The sequence below is a fragment of the Apiospora hydei genome (assembly GCF_038363865.1).
Source record: "Apiospora hydei strain CBS 114990 chromosome Unknown utg000007l_segment0_segment0, whole genome shotgun sequence".
Taxonomy (NCBI): Eukaryota; Fungi; Ascomycota; class Sordariomycetes; order Amphisphaeriales; family Apiosporaceae; genus Apiospora; species Apiospora hydei.
Genome location: NW_027117366.1, coordinates 13,308 through 34,421, shown reverse-complemented (window position 1 = coordinate 34,421; position 21,114 = coordinate 13,308). Strand labels below are relative to the sequence as shown.

At 54.4% G+C, this 21,114-nt stretch overlaps 5 protein-coding genes across 5 annotated transcripts; 2 read left to right on the top strand and 3 right to left on the bottom strand.

The window, feature by feature from the left end:
- Positions 1-343: 343 nt before the first annotated feature.
- Positions 344-6,753, top strand: PG997_009042 (Bcpks15; the record flags this gene model as incomplete). Its single annotated transcript, XM_066813357.1, has 7 exons — positions 344-639; positions 703-985; positions 1,054-2,051; positions 2,120-2,681; positions 2,750-2,953; positions 3,029-5,369; positions 5,435-6,753. 7 exons carry the CDS (start codon positions 344-346, stop codon positions 6,751-6,753), a joined length of 6,003 nt encoding a protein of 2,000 aa, XP_066665319.1.
- A 784-nt stretch (positions 6,754-7,537) lies between these two features.
- PG997_009041 (uncharacterized protein) lies at positions 7,538-8,674 on the top strand (the record flags this gene model as incomplete). The annotated part of the gene is made up of 4 exons (XM_066813356.1): positions 7,538-7,667; positions 7,727-7,844; positions 7,914-8,298; positions 8,363-8,674. The coding sequence occupies 4 exons, from the start codon at positions 7,538-7,540 to the stop codon at positions 8,672-8,674; spliced, it is 945 nt and encodes a 314-aa protein (XP_066665318.1).
- Positions 8,675-8,792: 118 nt separating this feature from the next.
- PG997_009040 (uncharacterized protein) lies at positions 8,793-10,425 on the bottom strand (the record flags this gene model as incomplete). Its single annotated transcript, XM_066813355.1, has 4 exons — positions 8,793-9,384; positions 9,437-9,813; positions 9,868-10,278; positions 10,405-10,425. 4 exons carry the CDS (start codon positions 10,423-10,425, stop codon positions 8,793-8,795), a joined length of 1,401 nt encoding a protein of 466 aa, XP_066665317.1.
- A 926-nt stretch (positions 10,426-11,351) lies between these two features.
- On the bottom strand, positions 11,352-13,313 carry PG997_009039 (C6 transcription factor; the record flags this gene model as incomplete). Its single annotated transcript, XM_066813354.1, has 1 exon — positions 11,352-13,313. The coding sequence occupies one exon, from the start codon at positions 13,311-13,313 to the stop codon at positions 11,352-11,354; it is 1,962 nt and encodes a 653-aa protein (XP_066665316.1).
- Positions 13,314-15,227: 1,914 nt separating this feature from the next.
- Positions 15,228-19,324, bottom strand: PG997_009038 (FAD-binding domain-containing protein; the record flags this gene model as incomplete). The annotated part of the gene is made up of 6 exons (XM_066813353.1): positions 15,228-15,957; positions 16,017-17,001; positions 17,054-17,463; positions 17,510-17,939; positions 18,036-19,020; positions 19,082-19,324. 6 exons carry the CDS (start codon positions 19,322-19,324, stop codon positions 15,228-15,230), a joined length of 3,783 nt encoding a protein of 1,260 aa, XP_066665315.1.
- Positions 19,325-21,114: the final 1,790 nt, after the last annotated feature.

The following is a 21,114-nucleotide window of genomic DNA, read 5'->3' as shown; positions in this document are numbered from 1 at the left end:
AAAAGGGTCGTCAGCTCCTGTGCCAAGACGACCAATGGCGGCCGTACGACCATGGCGCTCACCTCGCGACCACGCATGCTGTGTCGGCAATTCGTGTCGCCTTGCCTGTCAGCTTCGAGCCGACTTGAGGAAACACAGGCGTTTCACTCCATGCGACCGCAAAAGTAGCCGATTGGACCCTGTCATGATTAGCTCGCGAGGTGCCCTGCGTACCGAAGTACCCCTTCAATTACTGGTTCGCATAAAGCAATTGAGTGTGTAGATACTGTCATGCAATTCCTCCCATGAGTCTGGCGAGCCTTGATCTGTCTTTGCAACTTACACGTTCTACATGGTGATCGCCATGGACAACGCTGCCCAACAGATTCTCCTGTTTGGAGACCAGGCAGACGCCCCGCTGCCTATGCTCCGTCGGGTGATCGAAAGGTCTCGGCATTCACGAAATCTGGAATCCTTTCTCCAGCTCGCCGTTGACAATGCTCAGGTCGAAGTCTCCAAGCTCACCCCGGCTGAGCGGGACACGGTCGGGTCGCTGCACTCGGTGCAGGGTCTAATCAATGCTTTGACGGGAAACTCTGACCGCTTGGGGATCGCACAAATGGTCTCGGTGTTCATCGCACGCATAGGCGAGTTGATTCTGTACGTGCAGATCCGCTACTCTCTGTAGAAGTTGCAGTTTCAATTGACTGACTATGGCTACAGTCATGCAGAAAGCGATCCAGCGCTCTTGTCCAATTCAACACCTCTGCTCTCTCTCGGTATCTGCGGTGGCCTTCTTCCGGCCGCCGCCGTCGCGGTGGCTACCAATGTCAATGAACTGATCGAAGTGGCCAGCTACCTGGCCGGTGTCAACTGCCGTGTCGCAGTAGCGATATCGAGGCGATCGACGCAGATCGAGGATGGACCTGGGAGCTGGGCATTCTCGGTCCTCGGGAAGGCGGTTTCCCAACTGCCAGACATCTTGGAAGAGTTTCAAAGGAAGCAGGTACGATCCCAACCTTGACGAGATGAGTGTAGGTATGAATGTGAGGCTGACTTCATTAATCACATCAGTCGATCCCACGACATCGGCGGGCTTACATTGCCATGAGCACGCCCACATGGGCCACCATCTTCGGACCACCTTCTGTTCTCGAGAAGCTACGGGAGACCTCAGGTGCACTGCAAAAAGGTGACACGGCGACTTTACCGGCGTTTGGAGCTGTGCATGCAGCTCACTTGACGGCTCCCGACTTTGGCGAGCTGGTAGGCGAGAACCACTCGCTCAATAAATCCATCAAGCCCGGGTACAAACTCCTCTCGGGAAGTAAGTACGCACCATTTGCAGGCTCGACCCTGAGAGACCTGCTCCCTCAAATCATGCTGGACATTTTCCAGAACGCAACCGATCCGGCCCGCGTCTTTGACGTAGCCGGGTCACTCCTCCAAAAGGGGAAACCCATCTCGCTCTACATGCTCGGGGCTACGAGCTACTTGGTCTTGCTGCGGCGGTCATTGCACCTCCAAAGATTTGAAGTGGCTCTCAAAACCAACCCACCTACTCATGAGATAGCCGATCTCCGTGGCGGATCTGGATCAGTGGCCATCGTTGGAATGTCGGGACAGTTCCCGGGGGCTTCAAACGTGGACGAGATGTGGGAAGTGCTTATGCAACGGCATGAGCTTCATCAAAAGGTAAACAAGCTATCAATTATTTTGTTGAAGAGAAAACGGGCTGACCCTATCGCTGTAAAGACCCCCGCGGAGCGGTTCGACGCCGATGATTACCTGGATGAAACGGGTCGAGGCCCGAACGCAATCACCACTGCCTACGGCTGCTTCCTGGACAACCCCGGTCTGTTCGACCACAAGATGTTCAACGTGTCGCCGCGTGAAGCGATGCAGATGGACCCCGGCCAGCGGCTGCTCATGCACGCCGTCTACACCGCGCTCGAGGACGCAGGCGTCGTCACCGGCGGCACCACCTCCACGGACAACCGCCGCATCGGCACATATATCGGTGACGGCAGTGACGACTGGCGAGAGCTGCAGCAGCCGCATGGCGTTGACAAGTACATTCTCCAGGGGACCCAGAGGTCGTTCACCCCCGGACGCCTGAACCATCACTTCAAGTGGGAAGGCGCCACCTTTGCGTCGACTCGGCCTGCGGTTCGACGGCGTCAGCTGTGGGCCTTGCCTACCGGGCTTTGGTCAGCCGCGACTGCGACACCGCCATCGCCGGCGGGGCCAACATCATCGCCACGCCCTTCTGGCAGTCGGCCCTCAGCAAGGGAGGCTTCCTGTCCAAGACGGGCGGCTGCAAGACATTCCGCGCGGACGCAGATGGGTACTGCCGTGGAGAGGCGATCAGGGGCCGTCGTGCTGAAGCGCCTGGAAGATGCCATCCAAGACAACGACAACATCATTTCCGTCATTCGCGGGTACGCCCGGAACCACTCAGCCGACGCGGTTTCCATCACCCGCCCCACGTGCCGGCTCAGGAGCGCGTCTACCAGGCCGTTCTTCACAATGCCGGTCTAGAGCCAAATGACATCAGTTACGTGGAGATGCACGGTACGGGGACCACTGCCGGGGACTCGGCCGAGCTCGAATCAATCGTGAACGTGCTGGCCCCCAAGAGCTTACGGGAAGCACCGCTGGTGGTGGGAGCCATCAAGGCCAACTTGGGACATTCCGAGGCGGTAAGTCTTTTGAATAGTTCTGTGTTTAATCCGCCTCTTGAATTGCAGGCTAATGACGCTTTCCAAAGGCATCGGGTATTTCGTCACTGATGAAAGCGGCGGCCATGTTCCGCAAAGGACTCGTTCCTCCTCAAGTAGGAATCCCCGAGAAAATGGGCAACTTCGACTGTCTTGATCGTGGTTCCATCTTGATCCCTGGCGTCCCCATGCCGTTCACACGACAGAGCGTTGGGAAGAAGCGAACCATGATTGTCAACAACTTTGATGCCGCCGTGAGTACTCCGCTAACCTTCCTGCCAATTACTTCTCTTGTTGCGTTTCGGTGATCTAACTTGCTCTGTTGAAAGGGTGGCAATAGCTGTTTTGTGCTGGAAGAGCCGCCTGTGCCATTGCTGAAAGCCGCGGACCCTCGCCCCTACCACGTCGTCACGGTGTCGGGCCACTGCCCGATTTCGTTTGAGCAGAACAAACGACAACTGCTTCGGTTTCTACAGGAAAACAGCAATGCCAGTCTGGCGGATCTTTCCTACACCACAACGGCACGTCGGACGCATCACGGCCTGCGATCTGCATACAGTGGCGGTGGCATCAGAGATATCATCGATAGCTTGACTCGAGACCTTGACGCCACCAAGCAAGAAAAGAAGACGGAAGAGTCTCGTGTCGTGTTTGCCTTCACCGGCCAAGGGGCACATTACGCGGGCATGGGAGGAGATCTGTTCCATTCTCTGCCGTCGTTCCGGGCGAGCATCACCAACCTGCAAAAGATTTGCACGGCGCATGGATTCCCCGCCTTTGCGCACCTGATCTCGGATCCGTCTACAGTTATGGAGAGTGTCAGCACGTCGCAGATCCACCTCGCTCTGGCGGCCCTCGAAATCGCGCTTGTGGATCTCTGGAAGCTCTGGGGAATTGTCCCGGACCTTGTCATCGGCCACAGCATCGGCGAATACGCAGCGATGTATGCGGCGGGGGTGCTTTCTGCCACAGACACCATGTACCTCGTGGGAACGCGGGCTACACTGCTGCAGGATTTACTGGGGGATGGCGCGCAGGGTATGTTGACCGTCTCGGGAATCCCCGAAGCCGTGGCAGCTGTTCTGTCCGATGAGGATGTCATGTCGGACTGCGAGGTGGCCTGTCACAACAGCCCAGGCATGGTGGTTCTCGGCGGTCCGCGACCACACCTTGCAAAGATTGAGCAGTCCTTGACAAAGCAAAACCTGAAATGCAAGATGCTGGATGTGCCGTATGCCATGCACTCCAGCCAGCTCGATGCCATACTTCCGGGATTCCGCAATGCCGTCCGAGGAGTGCGCTTTGGCACCCCCAAAATCAAATTCATCTCCACTCTCACGGGGACAGAGCAGTCAAGTCTTGATGGCGACTACCTTGTACGACAAACAAGACAGAGCGTCAAGTTTGGGGAAGCTATATCTTACTGCTTCTCCGAGGGGCTCGTTGATCCGACAGCACTCTGGCTGGAAATCGGCCCCGCCCCAGTTTGTCTTGGGCTGGTCCGATCCAACACCCGCGTCTCCAGTGACCATGCGGTGGCCAGCCTGAAGAAAGGCGATGACGATTGGAAGTCCATCGCATCAGCCTTGGCATCTGTCTACATGGCCGGCAAGACAGTTGGCTGGCGGGAGTACCACTCCGACTTCTCCAACAACCTGTCACTCATCAGCCTACCGACATACGCTTTCGACAGCAGGAACTTCTGGATGCCGTTCACCATGGCTGGCGGGCAGAAGCAGGATGATGCCAACAAGATCATCTCCACGTGTGTGCATCGTCTAGTGAGCAAGAGGGAGGACGGCAATGAGCAGTCTGCCACCTTTTCAGCTGATATATCCCATCCACCTTTGCTCCAAATGATTCAAGGTCACAAGCTGTCGGGGATCACAGTCTGTCCCGCCGGAGTGTTCGCCGAGATGGCCCTCACGGCAGCCCGTTACATGCTCACCGGCGGGTCTTCCAGCGCACCCTTTCCCTCCTTGTCCGTTATCGACATCCAGATTGACCACCCCATCACTCCCAAGCCCGACTCTAAACAAGTCGTCCAAGTGACTGTCAACAAGTCGAAACAGTCCAAGGACTTTGCCATTTCCATTGCAGAACAGGCCAACCCATCTCTGATCACGTCCAAGTGTATCGTTCGCCAGCAAGACGAACAGGACTTTGATACAACGAGACATCGACTCCTCGACGAGGTCCAGCCCAAGATTGCCAAACTCAAAAAGGCTGCTGCTGCCGGGCGTGCAAACAGGTTCCAAGGAAAGCTATTCTACGGGCTGTTCTCCAACCTCATGGACTATGCCGGGCAGTACGAGGGCGTCCAGGAAGCCATCGTTGACAGCGACTTCACCGAAGCCCTCGCCACCATTCAGCTGCCCAAGGGACGAGACTCCGGCGAGTCGTCGTGCACGCTCTCGCCGTACTGGATCGACGCCCTCACTCATCTGGCTGGGTTCCTGTTAAATGGCAACCCGATGAGCAGCGGAGACGATGTCTACATCGGAACGCACATGGAGCGCATGGAGATTGTGGCCAAGGACTTCTCCACGGACGTCACCTACCAGAGCTACGCCTTCACTGAGCGTCCAGAAGGCTCGAGCGACTACCGTGGTCATGTCTACATACTCAACGGCGATTCTGTCGTGGGCTTCTTGGAAGGCGCCCGCTTCCGTAAGATGCCGCGGGCCACACTTCATCGAATCCTCGGCAAAGTTGCACCCCCAGGTCGGCCAAAGAGGTCACCTCGAAGTCGGTCGAGGATGTGCGGCATGTCAACGGTGACGGCGTTGGAAAGTCCACCACCGGGCCCACCATGACGAATGGTCACACCGAGTCCCAAGCACTGGTGAACGGCACTGCCGGCAGCATCAAGACTCTGAGCTCGGTGCTGGTCGAGCTCCTGGCTGAAGAGACGGGCATGGCTGAGAGCGAATTGACGCCCTCAACCTTCTTCGCCGAGATTGGCGTCGACTCTCTGATGAGCATCTCAATTCTTGCCGACATCAAGGCCGAGACCGGAGTCGAGCTGAATGCATCGTTCCTGATGGAGCATCCCACGCTCGGGGACGCACAGCGGCAATTGCGGATTCTGGAGAAAGGCCGCAGTGGCACGAGTTCCAATGGTGATGTGGCAGCGCCGAACGGCCAAGGCGAAGCGAAGCCGAACGGCTCTAAGGCAGTGATGAACGGCTCTGGTGAAGTGATGAACGGCTCTGGTGCAGCGGTGCTGAATGGCAATGGCTACACTTCAAAACGAGAGTGCAATGTGGTTCTCATGCAGGGATCCGCCATCCAGGAGGCGAGTGTTCCACTGTTTCTGATTGCGGACGGTGCCGGCTCCGCGGCGGCCTACATCCACCTCCCTAAGCTCGGAGCCGACTTCTCCGTCTACGCAGTCGAGTCACCATGGGTCAGCGACCCCGAGCACTTCACCTGCAGCTTCGAGGAGGCCGCATCAATGTATGTGGCGGCCGTCCGCGCAAAACAGCCGCGCGGCCCGTACATGCTGGGAGGCTGGTCCGCCGGCGGCGTCTTCGCCTACGAGGTCGCGCGCATCCTGCTCGAGGCCGGGGAGCGAGTGCTGGGTCTCGTCATCATTGACATCACCGGCCCTCGCCGCGAGGACCCGGCCAGGGTGACGTCGCCCACCATGGAGATCATTGATCAGATTGGCATGCTGAGCGGCATCGAGCGGAGCCTAGACGATACGAGTGCCGAGTCGAAGCGCCTCAAGCAGCACATGTTGAGCACCGTCACGTGTTTCAGCAAGCTTATCCCGACCCCCATGCAGCCCCGACTTCGACCGGATCACGTCTCTGTCATTTGGGCCAAGAAGGACATCATGCCCAAGACGTCCTACGACGCGCTGCCTGCGGGACTGGACGCTTGGTTTTACCCCTCGTCCCATGATCTTGGCCCTAATGGCTGGGATGCGCTTGTGGGCAACGAAGCAGAGTACTTTCAAGTGGAAGGCGACCATTTCTCCATCATGACCGCGCCCGAGGTCACGCAGCTTGGTCAGGTCATGCGGGATGCGCTCGCCAAGTGTCGGTAGATTCGGAATGCTTTTATATTCATCGCGATAGATTCAATTAGGCCTAGTTGGCGCTCTTTCCACGGTTTCATGTAGTTCAATAGTCAATCAAGAGATTATCATTATTTGCGATCCTGCACCACTGTGTCGACTTGAGCTCATGAGTGCGGACAGATTTAGACTAAAATCCGTGTAATTTGATTGGGTACCGAGTCCATCACTAGCCCAAGGTCTGTGCTCAAGCTCTGAATGATGCACGCTCTTTGATTGGTCAAACCATTTTTGACTTCCGAGCTGCTGTTGAGCTCTTTCCAACATCTTCGCGGCAGTGTTCTCCAGCTTCAATTGACAGCAATGCCATGTTGGCAGAAGAAACGACCATGTGCAATCGGCATCCAAGTACAGACTCAATCGATTGAGACATCGACTCAATCTGGAAAGCAGCCGAGATTTCATCGCTTGACTTACTCGTACTCAGTCGCGGCAATGACACCGGCCAGAGAGTGATGGGCGGGGTGAGCCCACCATTCAGACAGGTTGCGCGTGGATGAAAGTAAGACGAGCAGACCGTCACGTACAAGGCAGTCCGAAACGAGTTTGCCCAATTCAGCCATCTCGGGGTGCCGGATCCAGCTAAGTGAATCGAATCTCATGGTGCTTATGTCATACACGTCTCTCAAACCTCACACATCATCTGGGGTCATATATCACTGGCTGTGTTAAGAGATAGGTTCCGTATGGTGCTGTGATACCGACTACAGACAGATTACAAGACCTCAAGTCCAAAGGCTGACTCTACAGAGAAATGGCAGTCAAGGTTGGAGAAAAGAAGAATGCTTCGGCGTCGGATGGCTCGAATCACGACCTGGTCCGGGGAGTCTGGCAACTGATGCGCTTCCACACGTTCGAGGGCTTGTCGACATCGAGCATCGGATGTGCGTCTCCTTCTGCCATGGAATTCCCCCATCCCGGATTGTCTGACAACCTCTCACAGGGCTCGCGCTTTTCTTCTATGCGATGCAGCAGGATTTGTCGTTTGACTCGGTGCGACAGGCTTTCATTGGCATCCTGGCCTGCTACCACATGACACACGGCATCTTCTGCCTGTGGAAGTAAGAATTACTCTGAGCTGCTCGGGCTGCGGGCTGAACCTCAATAGCTTTTCCGCTGACAAATCACAGTGATATTTGCGACCGGGACTTCGACGGAAAAGTGGCGCGCACGAGGAAGCGTCCCCTGCCCTCGGGCATGGTCACCCTCAATGAGGCAGTGACGGTCTTCATCGCAGGTCTTGTGGCATCGCTGGGCGTGACGTACGTGCTGCTTGGCCAGGATGTCACGCTGGTCATGGTCCCCATATGGGGGCTTTCCTTCATCTACCCGCTGTGCAAGCGCGTCATCTGGGCGCCACAGGTGGTCTTGGGCCTGACTATGGCGCTCTGCGTGCTTCCTCCGTGGGTGGCTGTGGGGAACATCGACAGCCCCGGCGCCAACCTGCTGCCCGCCAGTCTCTTTGGCGCCATCTTCTGTTGGCTTGTGTATCTTGACTTGATCTATGCTTCTCAGGTGTGTTGATCTTTCTTGTCACCTTTGGTCCCAATGTCAGCTGACAATGATGCAAATATGGCAGGATCGCCCCGATGACGAAAAGGCCGGTGTCAAGTCGCTGGCCGTGTTCCTGGGCGACAACTTAAAGGCGGGCCTAACGGTCCTAGGCGTCTTCCAAGTCGCCTTCTTTACGCTGGCGGCGTTCGCAGCGTCGGCCAGCAACTTCATGTGGACCTTTGGCATCGCCGTGTGGGCGGCCTCGGTTCCCTGGAGTATTCTGTCGTTGGACCCGCGCGACCGCAACTCGGGCGGGCGCATCTTCCTCGTCAATGCGCTTCTGGGTATCTACATGGCGGTGGTCTCGGGTATCGACGTTTGGCGCAGTGCGCAGTGATGGTGTCAATTGGGATGGCATCATCTGGCGTTCCAAGTGGGAGTGTCCACCTGGGCGCATGGCATGGGGAGGATGGATCAAGTCACACAAATGGCACGGCAATATGTGAGCATCTAGTTTATTTCCGACTTGCACAATCAGCACCCTGTCGGAACCGTTTTGGTCTCCAAGGCGTGCCGTGGGTGATTCTATCGAGAATATGAAAGGCTTCCTCGTTGGCTTCAGGCTCTACAAGAAACCGAGCGGCAAATGAGAGACAGCATGTAGCCACATATACAAACTCCCTGTCTTCAGCCTGCGATGCAATTCCGCATATGTCCGATGCATGCCTGGTCTGTCGGAGTTGAACCTCATGCGCGTCGGCCGTGGGGCTGGCCGCCTGAATCCTGTCAAGCATTAAACATGACGCATGGTAGAGGAGACGGGCTACGGAAGCCGAGGGCTTGATCAGGAAGATTTGCGGGAAGTGACTCGGAGCCTGTGCTGACGGGTCTGGTGGAACGTAGCACAGCGGCATCATTGACCTGGGGACATTGCCAGCCCAATCGTCGCACCAAGTCTTGTACTGTTCACACCTTCGAAGAAGGCCTTCACTGGAGTCCGGATCTGTTTTGTCGGTGTAGACCACAAAATCGGCGTTCAGGGCTGCGATGCTGGCGCAAATGGAGACCATCCGGCGGACCCATTGGTCTTCATGACTGTGGGTTTTACTTCCGTCTGGGGCTACATGTGGTTCTGGAATCGGCATGGCGATGGGTTTACTTGAATCCCAGGTCGGTTGTGTGTCGCCGATGAGACTTTCGAGCACAGACATGAGAGTGTTTGACCAAAAAGCAAGCCGCAGCCAGGCCTGAGTCGTTGATGTCGACCTCTGCTTTGTCTGTTTGTGCTCTGGCGCGATCGACGCCGCTTTGATTGGGCCTGTTGCCCATGGTTGTATATGCTTGGAGTAGAGTTGATGCTGTGAGGCACACGAGTTGGTCCCTGTTGGGGTTCTCCAGCTCGAGCTCTAGGCCTTCGCAGGCCTTCTCGTAGTGCATTGATTCCCCAGTGGGCACCAAGTATCGTTCACCACAAGCCATGATGGCACTGTACAGAACAGGGTGGTCTAAAGCGTAGAAGGGAGTTATGTTTGTAAACTACCATGCTGTCAGTCAGATCGCTGTGCGGAATTGTCTCGACGTTTAACCCACCAGCTTACTGGCAACCAGGCAATCCAGCCCGGGGCCCACCTTCGTGACAAATATTTCCATCAGCAAACTCTCTTCGTGATCTGTAATGAGATATAGCGAAGGCAGGGCTAATTGCGGAGAAACTGTAACAGTGTCTTCCTCCGCCGAGGATCCGCCGCTAGTTGAGACCAGTGGGCCGCTTTCCCCTGGATTCACCCCTGTCTGCGTTGCAGATTCGGCGCGGGATGAGGCATGGTTCACATCAACATGTTTGCCATTAACATCATGGGACTTGACAGTGTAGCCTGACGCAATGGCTTGCGACTCATCATGGAACACCAGCTGGGTCCCTGGCGGCAAGCTCGTGAGAGGCTGTGCAGAGGATGTCTGAGTGTCGATGAAGTTGAGGCGAATTCCTCTCTCGCACAATCTCTTCGATTTGCAGCAGTTTCGACATCTAGGTACCCGGCTTGGTGAGCAATCCGATGGACACAGAAAGCCGGGAACGGCAGATTGCAATTGCCGTCCTCGCCACGGACGCCGGCGAACGGAACATACCTCGGCTGAGCCTCGTCGCATTTGATATGCCGATCCCGGCAAGTCAAACACCCGGTCCGGGCTCGAAACTGTTCTTTGGCCATGGGTTCGGAGCATCTAGGAGAGCGTGCGCTGCTCTCCGGATCACGGTGACGTAATTGGCTTCCTCTCTATCATGAGCCGAGGCGACGTCATCATTTGGCCGGCGGCATGAACCGCGAGTGCAAAACGGAAAATCCGAGGATCGCGTATTCATGACATTCTGAGAAGAGTATTTCGAGAAGAGTATTTCGAGAAGGAGGACGCGAGAGAACTCGTCTCGAGTACTTGAGTATGGACACTCGGGACGAGTGGCTGACCACGATGTCCCAAAAACAGGAAAGCGACACGAAGGCCGGACCCGCATACACCCACTCTTGGCTAGATACGACCTGCAGGATCTGTGCAGCTTGTCACCCTCACGTGGCCACGATGCCAAGGCAGTCAAGCGGAACCGACAGACCCAGAACCAACGTGCCGCGCTGCCGCCTGACAAACGTCAGCCCACAGGTACAGGGTACATCGCACTGGCACCCTGCCTCACCAGTGCCACTCGTATTGTTGCAGAAAAAGATCTTCCTGCACCAACATTTCTCTTATCTCGTGCTGGACTCGCTACTGGCTGGTGTCTCTCCGATTGCCCAGTCTTACTCAGACAGCATGTACGCCTTGCGAAAGCACGTCATTTTTACGCGGCGGCACCACCGGGATGACTGAGTGCGCACCTTGTCATATTTCACAGCGCCTGGGATTATTTCGAAGATTGCGTCAAAGTCCCGTCGCCATGCAGGCCTGGGAGAACATTTCCCAGTTACATGTCGCGGGATTTTGTATGAGAGATGTTGATCTGGGCTTTGAGCAGTTGCCATGTGGCTAATGTCCATTTCTTTTCTATCTTCTCTAGTTCTAAGTCTAAACAGCCTGGAGAGTCATATGACCAGAACATCATGAGGTTTGTGATATCGTAAACGTGAAAAGTCGAAACTGTCGTCTTTCACCTCTCCGCACGCTCGTGACTTCCAACACCGTTCTAGTAGTTCAAGTATCCTGAAGAGGTTGGCAGAAGACAGCAGCTGCCGGAAGAAACCGTGTCGCTCTTCTTCGACGACGCAGCCTACGACGAAAAGCGGCCAGCCCAGCTCGTCCAGCAGGCTGGAGTCTTTCGTCGCGTCTGTCAGAGCCTCCACGGCGCGCCCGACTTTCCGCTTGACCTCAGGCAACCGTGGATGCGCACCAGACACGATGACTTCAAGCAGCACAGACACTGCGCAGGCGAAGATGTGGCTTACCAGATACACGTCATACTTTTGATGCTTGTCTTTCTGCCGTTCGGCATCCTGCCTGATCTTGTTTAGTAGTATCGTGTTGCTCGCAATCCTGGCCTCAAGATTTACCTGGATCGTGTTGGCTTTGGACGTCAGCTCCCATAAACTGAGCAGACCTGCCGCCTTGGTGTTCGCTTTCCAGTCCCGAAGTTGGTAGACGTCTAGAAGTATGTCGAGAACCCAATTCTGGCAGCCACTGACTGATTCCAGAGCTATTGCCGGACGTGCGGACTTGAACAGCTCTTGGTAATTGGGAGTGAGAGCCGGTGCACTACCTCGTGTAATGGCCGACAGAATGTCGATGCGCATAACTGCACCAATAAAGAAGTCTCTCGAGGATTCTTCAGCAGACTTGAAAGACCCGGCGCTTGTCTCGGTCAGTGGTTTCTGGGAAATCCAGGGGTAATCAGCGACGTGCCGATGCTCAAATGAAAGGTCCAGTCTATATCTCCATGGATAAGCTGTCAACGATGCGTCAGTGCGGTACATGATAGCTTCTAGAATGCTTGCTCTCAAACACATACGTTGGAGGAGATAACGTACACTGGAAGATATAAGCGAGACAGTGCAGGCCATCATTGCAACATCGTCGGCGGCATTGGGCATCTTGAGGTGGCGCCGGAACTCTTCCATTGCCGTATCGTATCGTGAGACACGGCCTTCATGTCGTAGATTTGATCCGGGTTGCTCACTTTGGCGGCTCTTGTGTGAGTTGCTTAGGGCCAGCGAGGCCAAGTACAGCGGCCTCGACTTGGACATGAGCCATATAAAACATCCTTGGTCGAAGCCGCTCGAGGTTGCCGAGCAAAATGGAAACTGCCAGCCGAACACATTCCCCAGGTAGTATGCCAGCAGCATCGCGTCTTCTACGTCGGTGATGGGTAGCATGCAGGCCGTCCCGTGAGCTGCGACGGTTGACTGGGTCTCGGGCATCGGGAACCCGCCAATGTCATCCGGGAAACCCCACATGGTCGTGTCTGTGAAGACGGACTCGAGCTCCGGCAAGTCGAAGTGGTGCTCCGAGAGGAAGTCCATCTCCTCAAACGTCGGCGGCAAGGCCGCATTGCCCGTGGGAAGAAGTTGGTGTTCGGATAAGAACGTCATCTCCTCAAAGCTTGACTGCGACGCCGAGTCGCCGGTGGAAAGAATTGGGGTGGAGCCGACGGTACTATGGCCGTCCTTGGCGGCAGGTTCGGGGAGTTGGGCCTTCTCGGAGGCCAGTGGGACAGGGCCGGGCTCGTAGCCAAGCGACACAGTGATGGTGCTCGAGGCATCAACCATACCGGCGCAAGTGGCATGTTGCAATTGCTTAGCCACACGATCATCGTGAGCGCGCATCTGGCTGTTGCGTCGGCTCTTGGCCAGCTGCGCCACCTTTTGCTTCATCTTGGCCGCCTGGGCCTTCTGCTTGACGCCGCGGTCCATCCAGGCCGGCCTCTTGCCAAACCCGTGGCACTCGAGGCCCAAGCACATGCACTCGGTGCAGATGGGCCGTCGCTCGTCGCATTTCTTCTTTCGAAGCCGGCACGACCAGCATCCGTCTTGGCTGCGCGTCTCGGTGGCCATTGCGTCCGTGTCTATGCCGCGAAGAGGGAAGGGATGGGCAATGGGAGATCCCGTCCCGGGCTGCCCGCTCTGCCCATATATAATACGATGAGGCGGCGTTCTCGAAAGCTCCAGCGGGCTTTCAGCGGGCTGCTGCCACCAGTGTCTTGCGCCTTGTCCATCCTTTGTCTGGACGTTATCTTGATGCTGGGAAGACCGTCTACTAAGCCCCCGCGCGTCCCCACCCTCCATCGCGGGGTGTCGCGGCCTGGTCAGCTTTGGTAAGCTTCAAGTTGTCTGACCCCGACTCAGGGCCAGAACCGCGGTCCGCTAGCGCTGTCAGGAGTCAAATCCTGGCTTGGTCCTTTTCCTGGATTGGGTAGCGTTGCCGGATTGACCAGTGCCTGGAACGCATGGGTGGTGATAGCATGGTAGCAACTGGGCAATCATTTTGAGCATCTGGCTGTGCCTCTCCCGCGCATCGGACCCTTGCCAGCTAAGACCGAGCTGCACGCCCATCCCCTGCAACGCCCCTTGCACCTCCATCTCTTGGCGTGCCAATCCCTTGAGCCGATTCCCTGGGAATGTGTCTGTACGAGCGCATGGTGTCTGGCCGGATTGAACCGCCAAGCTCGGCCGACGTGCCATTCTCCAGTGGCCCGGTCAGCTTCGACAAGCTTGAGGTTGGCAGCTTGCGCATTTCCGTCCTCTTGTCCGTCTTGGCTCGTTCGGCCAGGCTGTGGAGATGGTCAGCTTGTCTCTGCTCTGCCGTGCCGGGGGCATCGGGAATCAGCACGTGTGGCGGAATTGATAAGATGCGCCGGTTTCGTGTCAGCACTGCCTGGTGTTGCGTCGACTGCTGCAGTGAGACTTTAGTGCACCCAACGCCTGTCAACCATTCACTTTTGGGGATTCCGTGCCGCCGCCAGAAGGATCTCGCGCTCTTGGCATCCAATCCGTATGGATGAGTCAGTCGGTGCCGGCAGGACTGGATTCATGTGCGCGTCCCTTTTGAGACATTGGCGAGCTTGGCATCATTGGCGAGCTTGGCATGTCATCCGGGGCGCATGGGCTGGCCGCAGTCCCCGAGCACGCCTTCGACTGGCAAGGTGTTTCATGTTTCTGCTGGGAAAAGCCTAACTGCAGCATGGAAGGAAGTGATCCCTGGTGGACGGTCAAGGGCTAAAGCCGTGATTACGTCTTCGGGGGTACCTTTCTTCCTGCATGCTTATCGACGTGAGCGGATTTGACAGTCAATGGCACTGAGTAATCACTGCATAGACTGCGAGCGCTGGGCGGGTATATCAGGCAAGCAATCCGATTCCATGCCGTGCTTACACATTCGTATGCACCTCTCCCAGAAGGGACTGACTGCCCCCCATGTATGGTCACGGCAGGAAGCTGCTGACAGCGCGGCACGATTCCGGTTCCGTCCCCAGAGCAGGCATCGAATTAGCAGTGGCCCTACGCCAGCCAGTGCCATCCCTTCACACAGCCCAAGCCAACGTCACCGATGGCTCAATTGTCGGTGAGGTAGGCATGGCAGGGATCAGACAGGGAAGAGGCTGGATATGCTCACAGTCAGCGCTTGGCATCTAGGACTCGGGTCGCAGTTGTGTGACCTGATTACGAGAGCAAACAGCTTCTTGGTTCTTGAGGCAGAGGCGCTCACTGACAGACATGGGCATCGTGTATGCAGAATTCGTAAGCATCGTAGATTCAAGCAACGCCCGGTACTGTGCTGAAACAACTGCTTTCATCAAGGAGACTTCACAATCACACTCATATTTTGTACCAGTCCTCAAGCTAGATACTGGGCCCAGAAAGGCTCAACCCGAAATTTTCAATCGTTGTGCATCCCCCGATGATGATATGGTATCGCTCGCACAACCCAGGAAGCCGAGCAATCTTGCCCTCGAGCTATCTGCATCCAAGTCACATATCGGGAGCCTTTGAGGCTGAGGATTTCCCGTTGGTGGACGAGTCCATCACTGGAGGCTGCCTTGATGTCGCCTTTTCTAGCTCAACCTTGGACCATCTGGTTATACCTGCCAGTGTGGCTGCTGGGCCAAATGCCAATGTGCTCAAAAGCAACAAGGCCCAGGCCTTCACCAGGGGAACCTCGGTGGCTGCTATTCGCCGCATCTCCCACGCCATGTACATGCCCCACACAATGCTGACGGTGGTAAGAGAAGCAAGGGTCCTCGCGATTGGCAGCCCCAGCAAGTGGAGGCCTTCGGTGAGGAGGGCACACCCATGACTCCAGACTAGAGTTACGTGCGCTAGACTGGCCACTAGCATAACGGCAGTCAGGAAACGCCGCTGGTATGGAAGATCCACACTACTGAACACCACGTTGATGCCTTGGGGGACGGCGTTGAGTCGCTTGAGGAAAGTGTTGCCCATGAAGGTCAGCACAGGCAGAGCCGCATGGGCCAGGGGCCACAAGCTCTCGTCAGCGCCGCCGGATACAGCACAGATAGCGGGGATGCCATAAGCTACCACCAAGCCTGGGAGTAGAGACTTTGCCGCACCGAGGTCTGTCATGAACTGCGGTGTGTGGTAGTGGACGGCGTGCTGACTTGATAAGATGTGGAGACAGAGGTAGACTGGCAAGGTCTTCTCCCAGCCCCAGTAGTTGGATGCCGTGGTAAACAGTAGAGCGCTGATGAAGTCAGTGGGCGTTTGATCCAGCGACTACTTGGCCAACACAAGAAGACATACCTGCTCAACGGCGATACTAGCGAGGACGCCTTGTACGACTCGATCACCCAGACCCCGTTGATCGCCACAGCCATCATCGAGGCGGACATGGAGAATGCTGGAGAGATCTTCAAGACAGCGTCACTTGGAAGGCTATGACTCTCAGCTGGGTAAAGTCTGCCAATATGCCAAGGTGAGCATGCGGCGAGTAGCAAGGCTCCTACCCACGACAGCGTGGCAAGGGCAGAACGCGGGCTTGGCTTGGCATTCATTTCTTGTGAGAATGGGCACAGTCCCGCTCTTGGTGGTGGCGCATGCTTCAAGTGGCGAGCGGGCGTGAAGGACGCGGCCAGTTGGGGCAAGAAGGCCACCGTGAAAGGAAGCCGAGGGATGACATGGAGCGCCATGAACTTCATGACGGGGTTGTCTAGAGACTCCATCCGCTGTACCAGGTTGGCATCCTCGCGCAGGGCCGTCGTTCTCACGAATCTCTCCTTTTGGAAATCGGTCAGTGCTTGCTCGACACTCGCTGAGTCGTGCAGGGCGCCCCTTTCACGGTGGTCCCAGAGAATGTCCGCCACGAGTGCGCTCTCCTCTACGGTCGAGTTTGCTCCTTGCCCAGCCACGGGGTGCAGCTTGCGGAAGGAGTCGCCGATGAGAAGGATGTTCTTGTAGAAGCACTTCTCCAGGACGAACTCCTGCAACGGGATCACGGTCGAGTAGACCGAGCTCTTGTACAAGCTGCCCAGGGTCAGGCCGGGCCCAATCCGGTCGTCGGCGTACTTGTCCAGCAGAGCCTGCTTGACCTCGGGCGAGAGCTTTGGGACGATGCCCCGGATCGGCTTCTCGTTCTTGGCACACAGCCACCAGTAGAACTCGCCGGACCCCTCGAGGCCTTCCTGGAAGAAGTAGGAGCGGTAGTGGTTGTACGCTCGCGCTGATCCGCCGCGGGGCAGTTTTGCGTCATGGGCAATCCCAATCACCGCCGTGTACAAGGACAAGAGGCCTGGGAAGTTAGCGCTGGGCGTGGGACTTGGGTGCAGGCTCAGAACTCGCACAGGGCTGAACAGGAATAGGACGCAGAGTCAGGCATTGAATGCAGTCAGGAATGAGATGGAATCGGCGATGGAATGGGAAGATGAGACAGAGAGGGAAATGAGATAGAGCCCCAGGAATGAAACGCAGAATACCTTCTTTGTCGCGCCTCGGAATGTATCCCGGCTTCTCCGCATCGGCAACACGCCACAACTCGCTTCTCACGTTGCTTCGAACACCGTCAGCACCAATGACCAAGTCTGCCGTATAGACCGAGCCGTCTCTAGTTTGTACGCTTGCCCGCTCTCCCACGTGACCGGGACTGATCTTGACGACTTCTTTGCGCAGGTGGATGTTGGACTTTTGCTGGATCTTGCCGAACAGGATCCGAAGACAGTCGTGGCGAGACAGGAAGTGAATCTTGTATCCGAAGCTGCATGCGATTAGCATTTTCGAGTAGAGCGCAGAGCGGTACATACAGTTTCTCCAGCCATTCACCCATGTTCGGATTGGAGATGACCGTCTGTCCCATCGGATCAAGCGCGAGGCCGGCATTGACGGGCGATGCACGCTCGCACATGGACTCCCACACGCCGATCTGGTCCAAGATGCGCGCCCCGTTCGGAGTCAAGCCTACGCCGGCTCCCAGTTTTGGGGCGACGTCGCCATGCTTCTCCAGCAGCTCGTATTCGAACCCATACATCTCCAGCATAATGGCCAGCGACAGTCCTGCCACCCCTCCGCCAATGATCAGCACCTTGAATGGGGCCATTGTTGCTGCTCGGAGATGCCAATCATTTGGACCGTGTTGTGAGTTCAGGTGCCGGTTTTGAAGGGCACCGATGAGTGTGGTGCCTGGAATAAGCAAAGTCGTGACGGGTTGCCCGGAGTTGCCGCGGGAAGCTCCGGCTGCACTACGTGTCTCACTCGCTTCTTACTCACAGCCGCTGAAATTTTCTTTTCAAAGATTATATTGAAGTGCGATGAACTCTCTGTCTGACTAACCTTCCATCTCGCCGTCCGTATCGTCGTCTCCCATGCCACCTGTCTCCTCGTCGCTGCTGGGCTCGTCTTCGGGCCTGTAGTCGTCTATGGTCAAGCCTTGAGAACCGAATCCTGATTTTCGGTCGCCCAGGATCTGCCGAATGCTGTAGGCGTGAATAGCGACCATAGCTATCCTCCCGCTCTTCGTATGCTCCAGATATTGAGTCCATCTCGTAATGGTTCGACCGGCCCCGTAATTCTCAAGCAGCCACGGCATCGGAGCATACGAGTTGCCGTTATTCTCATAACCCAGAGCTCCCATCATGAGTTTAAACTGGTCTGCCCGCATAGCCGTCACCTTGGGGTTCGGGTCCGTACTAAGAGCGGATTCAAGCGCGTCCCACCACTTCCTTTCCACAGGTATACGAGGCCTCCGGCCCGCAGGCGCGGCCGGCTCAACCTCTCGCTGCTCGACGTCCACCAGGTCCGGGTCTGCCTCACCCCTCGTCTTCTCCTTTTCCGACCGTGTCGCGAGCATGCCCATAACTTCTGTTTTCTTAGACACCGGTGAAGGGGGCTGGAAGTTACCAGGGAACTCGTACGGCTCATCCTCCACGGCCACCTCTCTCTCCTTCCCCTTCCCGCTCTCATCCGGCGTCTTGGGCGACGGCGGTGGAGGCGGCGGTGTAACGTACGGTTCTACGGCTCGCAACTGCTGTAGTAACCTGTCTGGCAACTGTGCGTCCCAGTCCGTCTTCAACCGGCCTTCCCAGAACGCCTTGAGCGCTGTCTCCATTTGTATATTGGCCAGCGCCTGCCCCCTGGTCGTCGGCTCAAGTTCGTACGTCTTTGACACGGTGATATCTTTTCTCTCTTCGGATGCGTAGCTCCACATCGACGCCCCTTTGTCGATAATCTCATCACTTGCGTTGTCAACGATGGCTTGAAGCCATGTACCGGCCACTGTCCCGCCTGTCCCGCTACCCATCGCCGATCTAAGATACAACTGCAACGTATCTGTTTTGAACAAGGTATCTTGAAAAGGGAAACATATAATCCTGTCTTACAACTCTCGGTACCGTAGCCATCCAGTTGTTTTCTATAATAACTCGGTGTACCTCCTTCTCAACGAGGGCGAGATCTTTGACGAAAGTGAAAATATCACTCATGAATGGTCCGGCAAGGGCATCGGCCGTCTCGTCGGACTGTTGACTGATCGTTTCGAATTGATTCAAGTAGAAATCGTAGTTGAAGAGTTTTAGCGCGTCTCGGTCCTCAATATGCCGCAAGATACAAACCAGTTTCGCCATCACGCTATCCTTGTCCGGATGGCCTGAAGGGATAATGACGTTGGTGCCTTTCGTGTCGATTTGTCGGTAGTAAAACGGCGTGAAAAGAGGTCCGGCTTGAATGTATTATATGGTCTCCGTTACGAAAACCTGTTGTAATATTACTCCCCCGTAGTCTTTTATATATTAATCGACTTAACGACGATTAAATATTTAATAATTTTATAACGTGGTTTATTACTACGCGACGTATATTACTTAGCGACGTATTTTTTTCACTTTTCGACCTTTTTATATAAATTAATTTAATTATAACGCTTAAAATTAATTAAAACTATTCGTTATCCGATTCCTCGCTTAATTTTATATCCTTTTTATATGTTCGCGTATTGTGACCTGTCTCGCCGTAAACACCATAGCGCCTTTCACCGGTCGCCCTCCGTTTTGACGAACCCCTATTTTCACCTTTATTAGGCGCTAAACGCTTCCCTTTTACCTTCTCGTCTTATAGCTGCTAAGATTCCTTAATAGTAAGGGCTCCTTTAAATTAAACTCGCGATTTTTTAGCTCTCCGGCGCTTAGAAAGTATTAAATTAGCCTTTTTTAATATATATATTTTATCGCGTATAAGGGTTATTTTATAGGCTATTTTAGTTATATTTTTCGCTATTTAATTTACCGTATTTAAAATCGGCGTTAGAGAGCTTTTTTAATAGGTAAACACCCTTTTTTAATATAAGTAGAGTGTTTAGTTATTTATTAGGGGTTAAACGGCGTTTAAAGGTCGTAGGTACTAGCCGTCCTCGGACGGGATAAGTTAAATATAAATGTCCGGAGACGTATATTTAAATTATTAATTACCTCGTTAAGATTATAAGGAATTAAATTAAAAACGCTAAATCCGGATTTAATATTATTTTATATAAAAATAGCGAAATACGCGGCCTTAAAAGCGATAAAAACTCGAGCTTCGTAATATAATTTATTAAGGCCTTAATAAACAGCTCGATTTTCTTTAAATAAACACGCTTTAAAACCGAATAAAGTGCTACATTAAGTGGCTAAAATAGGTAAAATAAATAGGGAGGTATACCGAGTGTAATAATATTATTATCCTAGTAGTATACCTCGAATTCGGCCGAAATATATCACGGCGAGCATTAGCGCAGACTGGGATATAGCCACAGCGATAAGTATATATATTTATTAACGAGAATAATAGAGATAAAAAAGAAAAAAGAAGCTATCTACGGTAGGAACGGAAACCGCACCTATATAAAGTCCCCGAACGGGGTTCGTATAACCTAGGGATAGCCGTTAATTTATCGCTAGCTAGTGTAAAGCCTAAGCTTCGTGTTTAGCCGTTATACTACCCCCCCTCCACGGAGGCTTAGTAGGGCCGGTTTCGTTTATTATTTACCGTAGCGCCGACGGCGTGTCTTAGTTACGTCTTTTTTAACTTTTTATAAAAACTTATTATTAAAAATATTATTTAATAGTTTATTATTAATTATTGCCGTAATCTATTCTTTTAGCCTAAGTGATAATCTCGGCGCGTCCGGGTTTACCTCGTAAAACTCTTTTACTCGCACAGCTGCGTTTTTTAAGTTAATAGCCGGGTATTATATAAAGTCTAGGTTATAATTTAACTAATCGACTTAGTATTAAAGCTTACCCTTTAAAAGCTTAGAGGAAACTATTTTTAAAACTGTATACTCTTATTCTTCATCGATTATCACAAGATCCGGGGTATAATACGCTATCCGGGCACCGGGTTTTAAAATACTTTAAATAGTTTATTAATATTAATT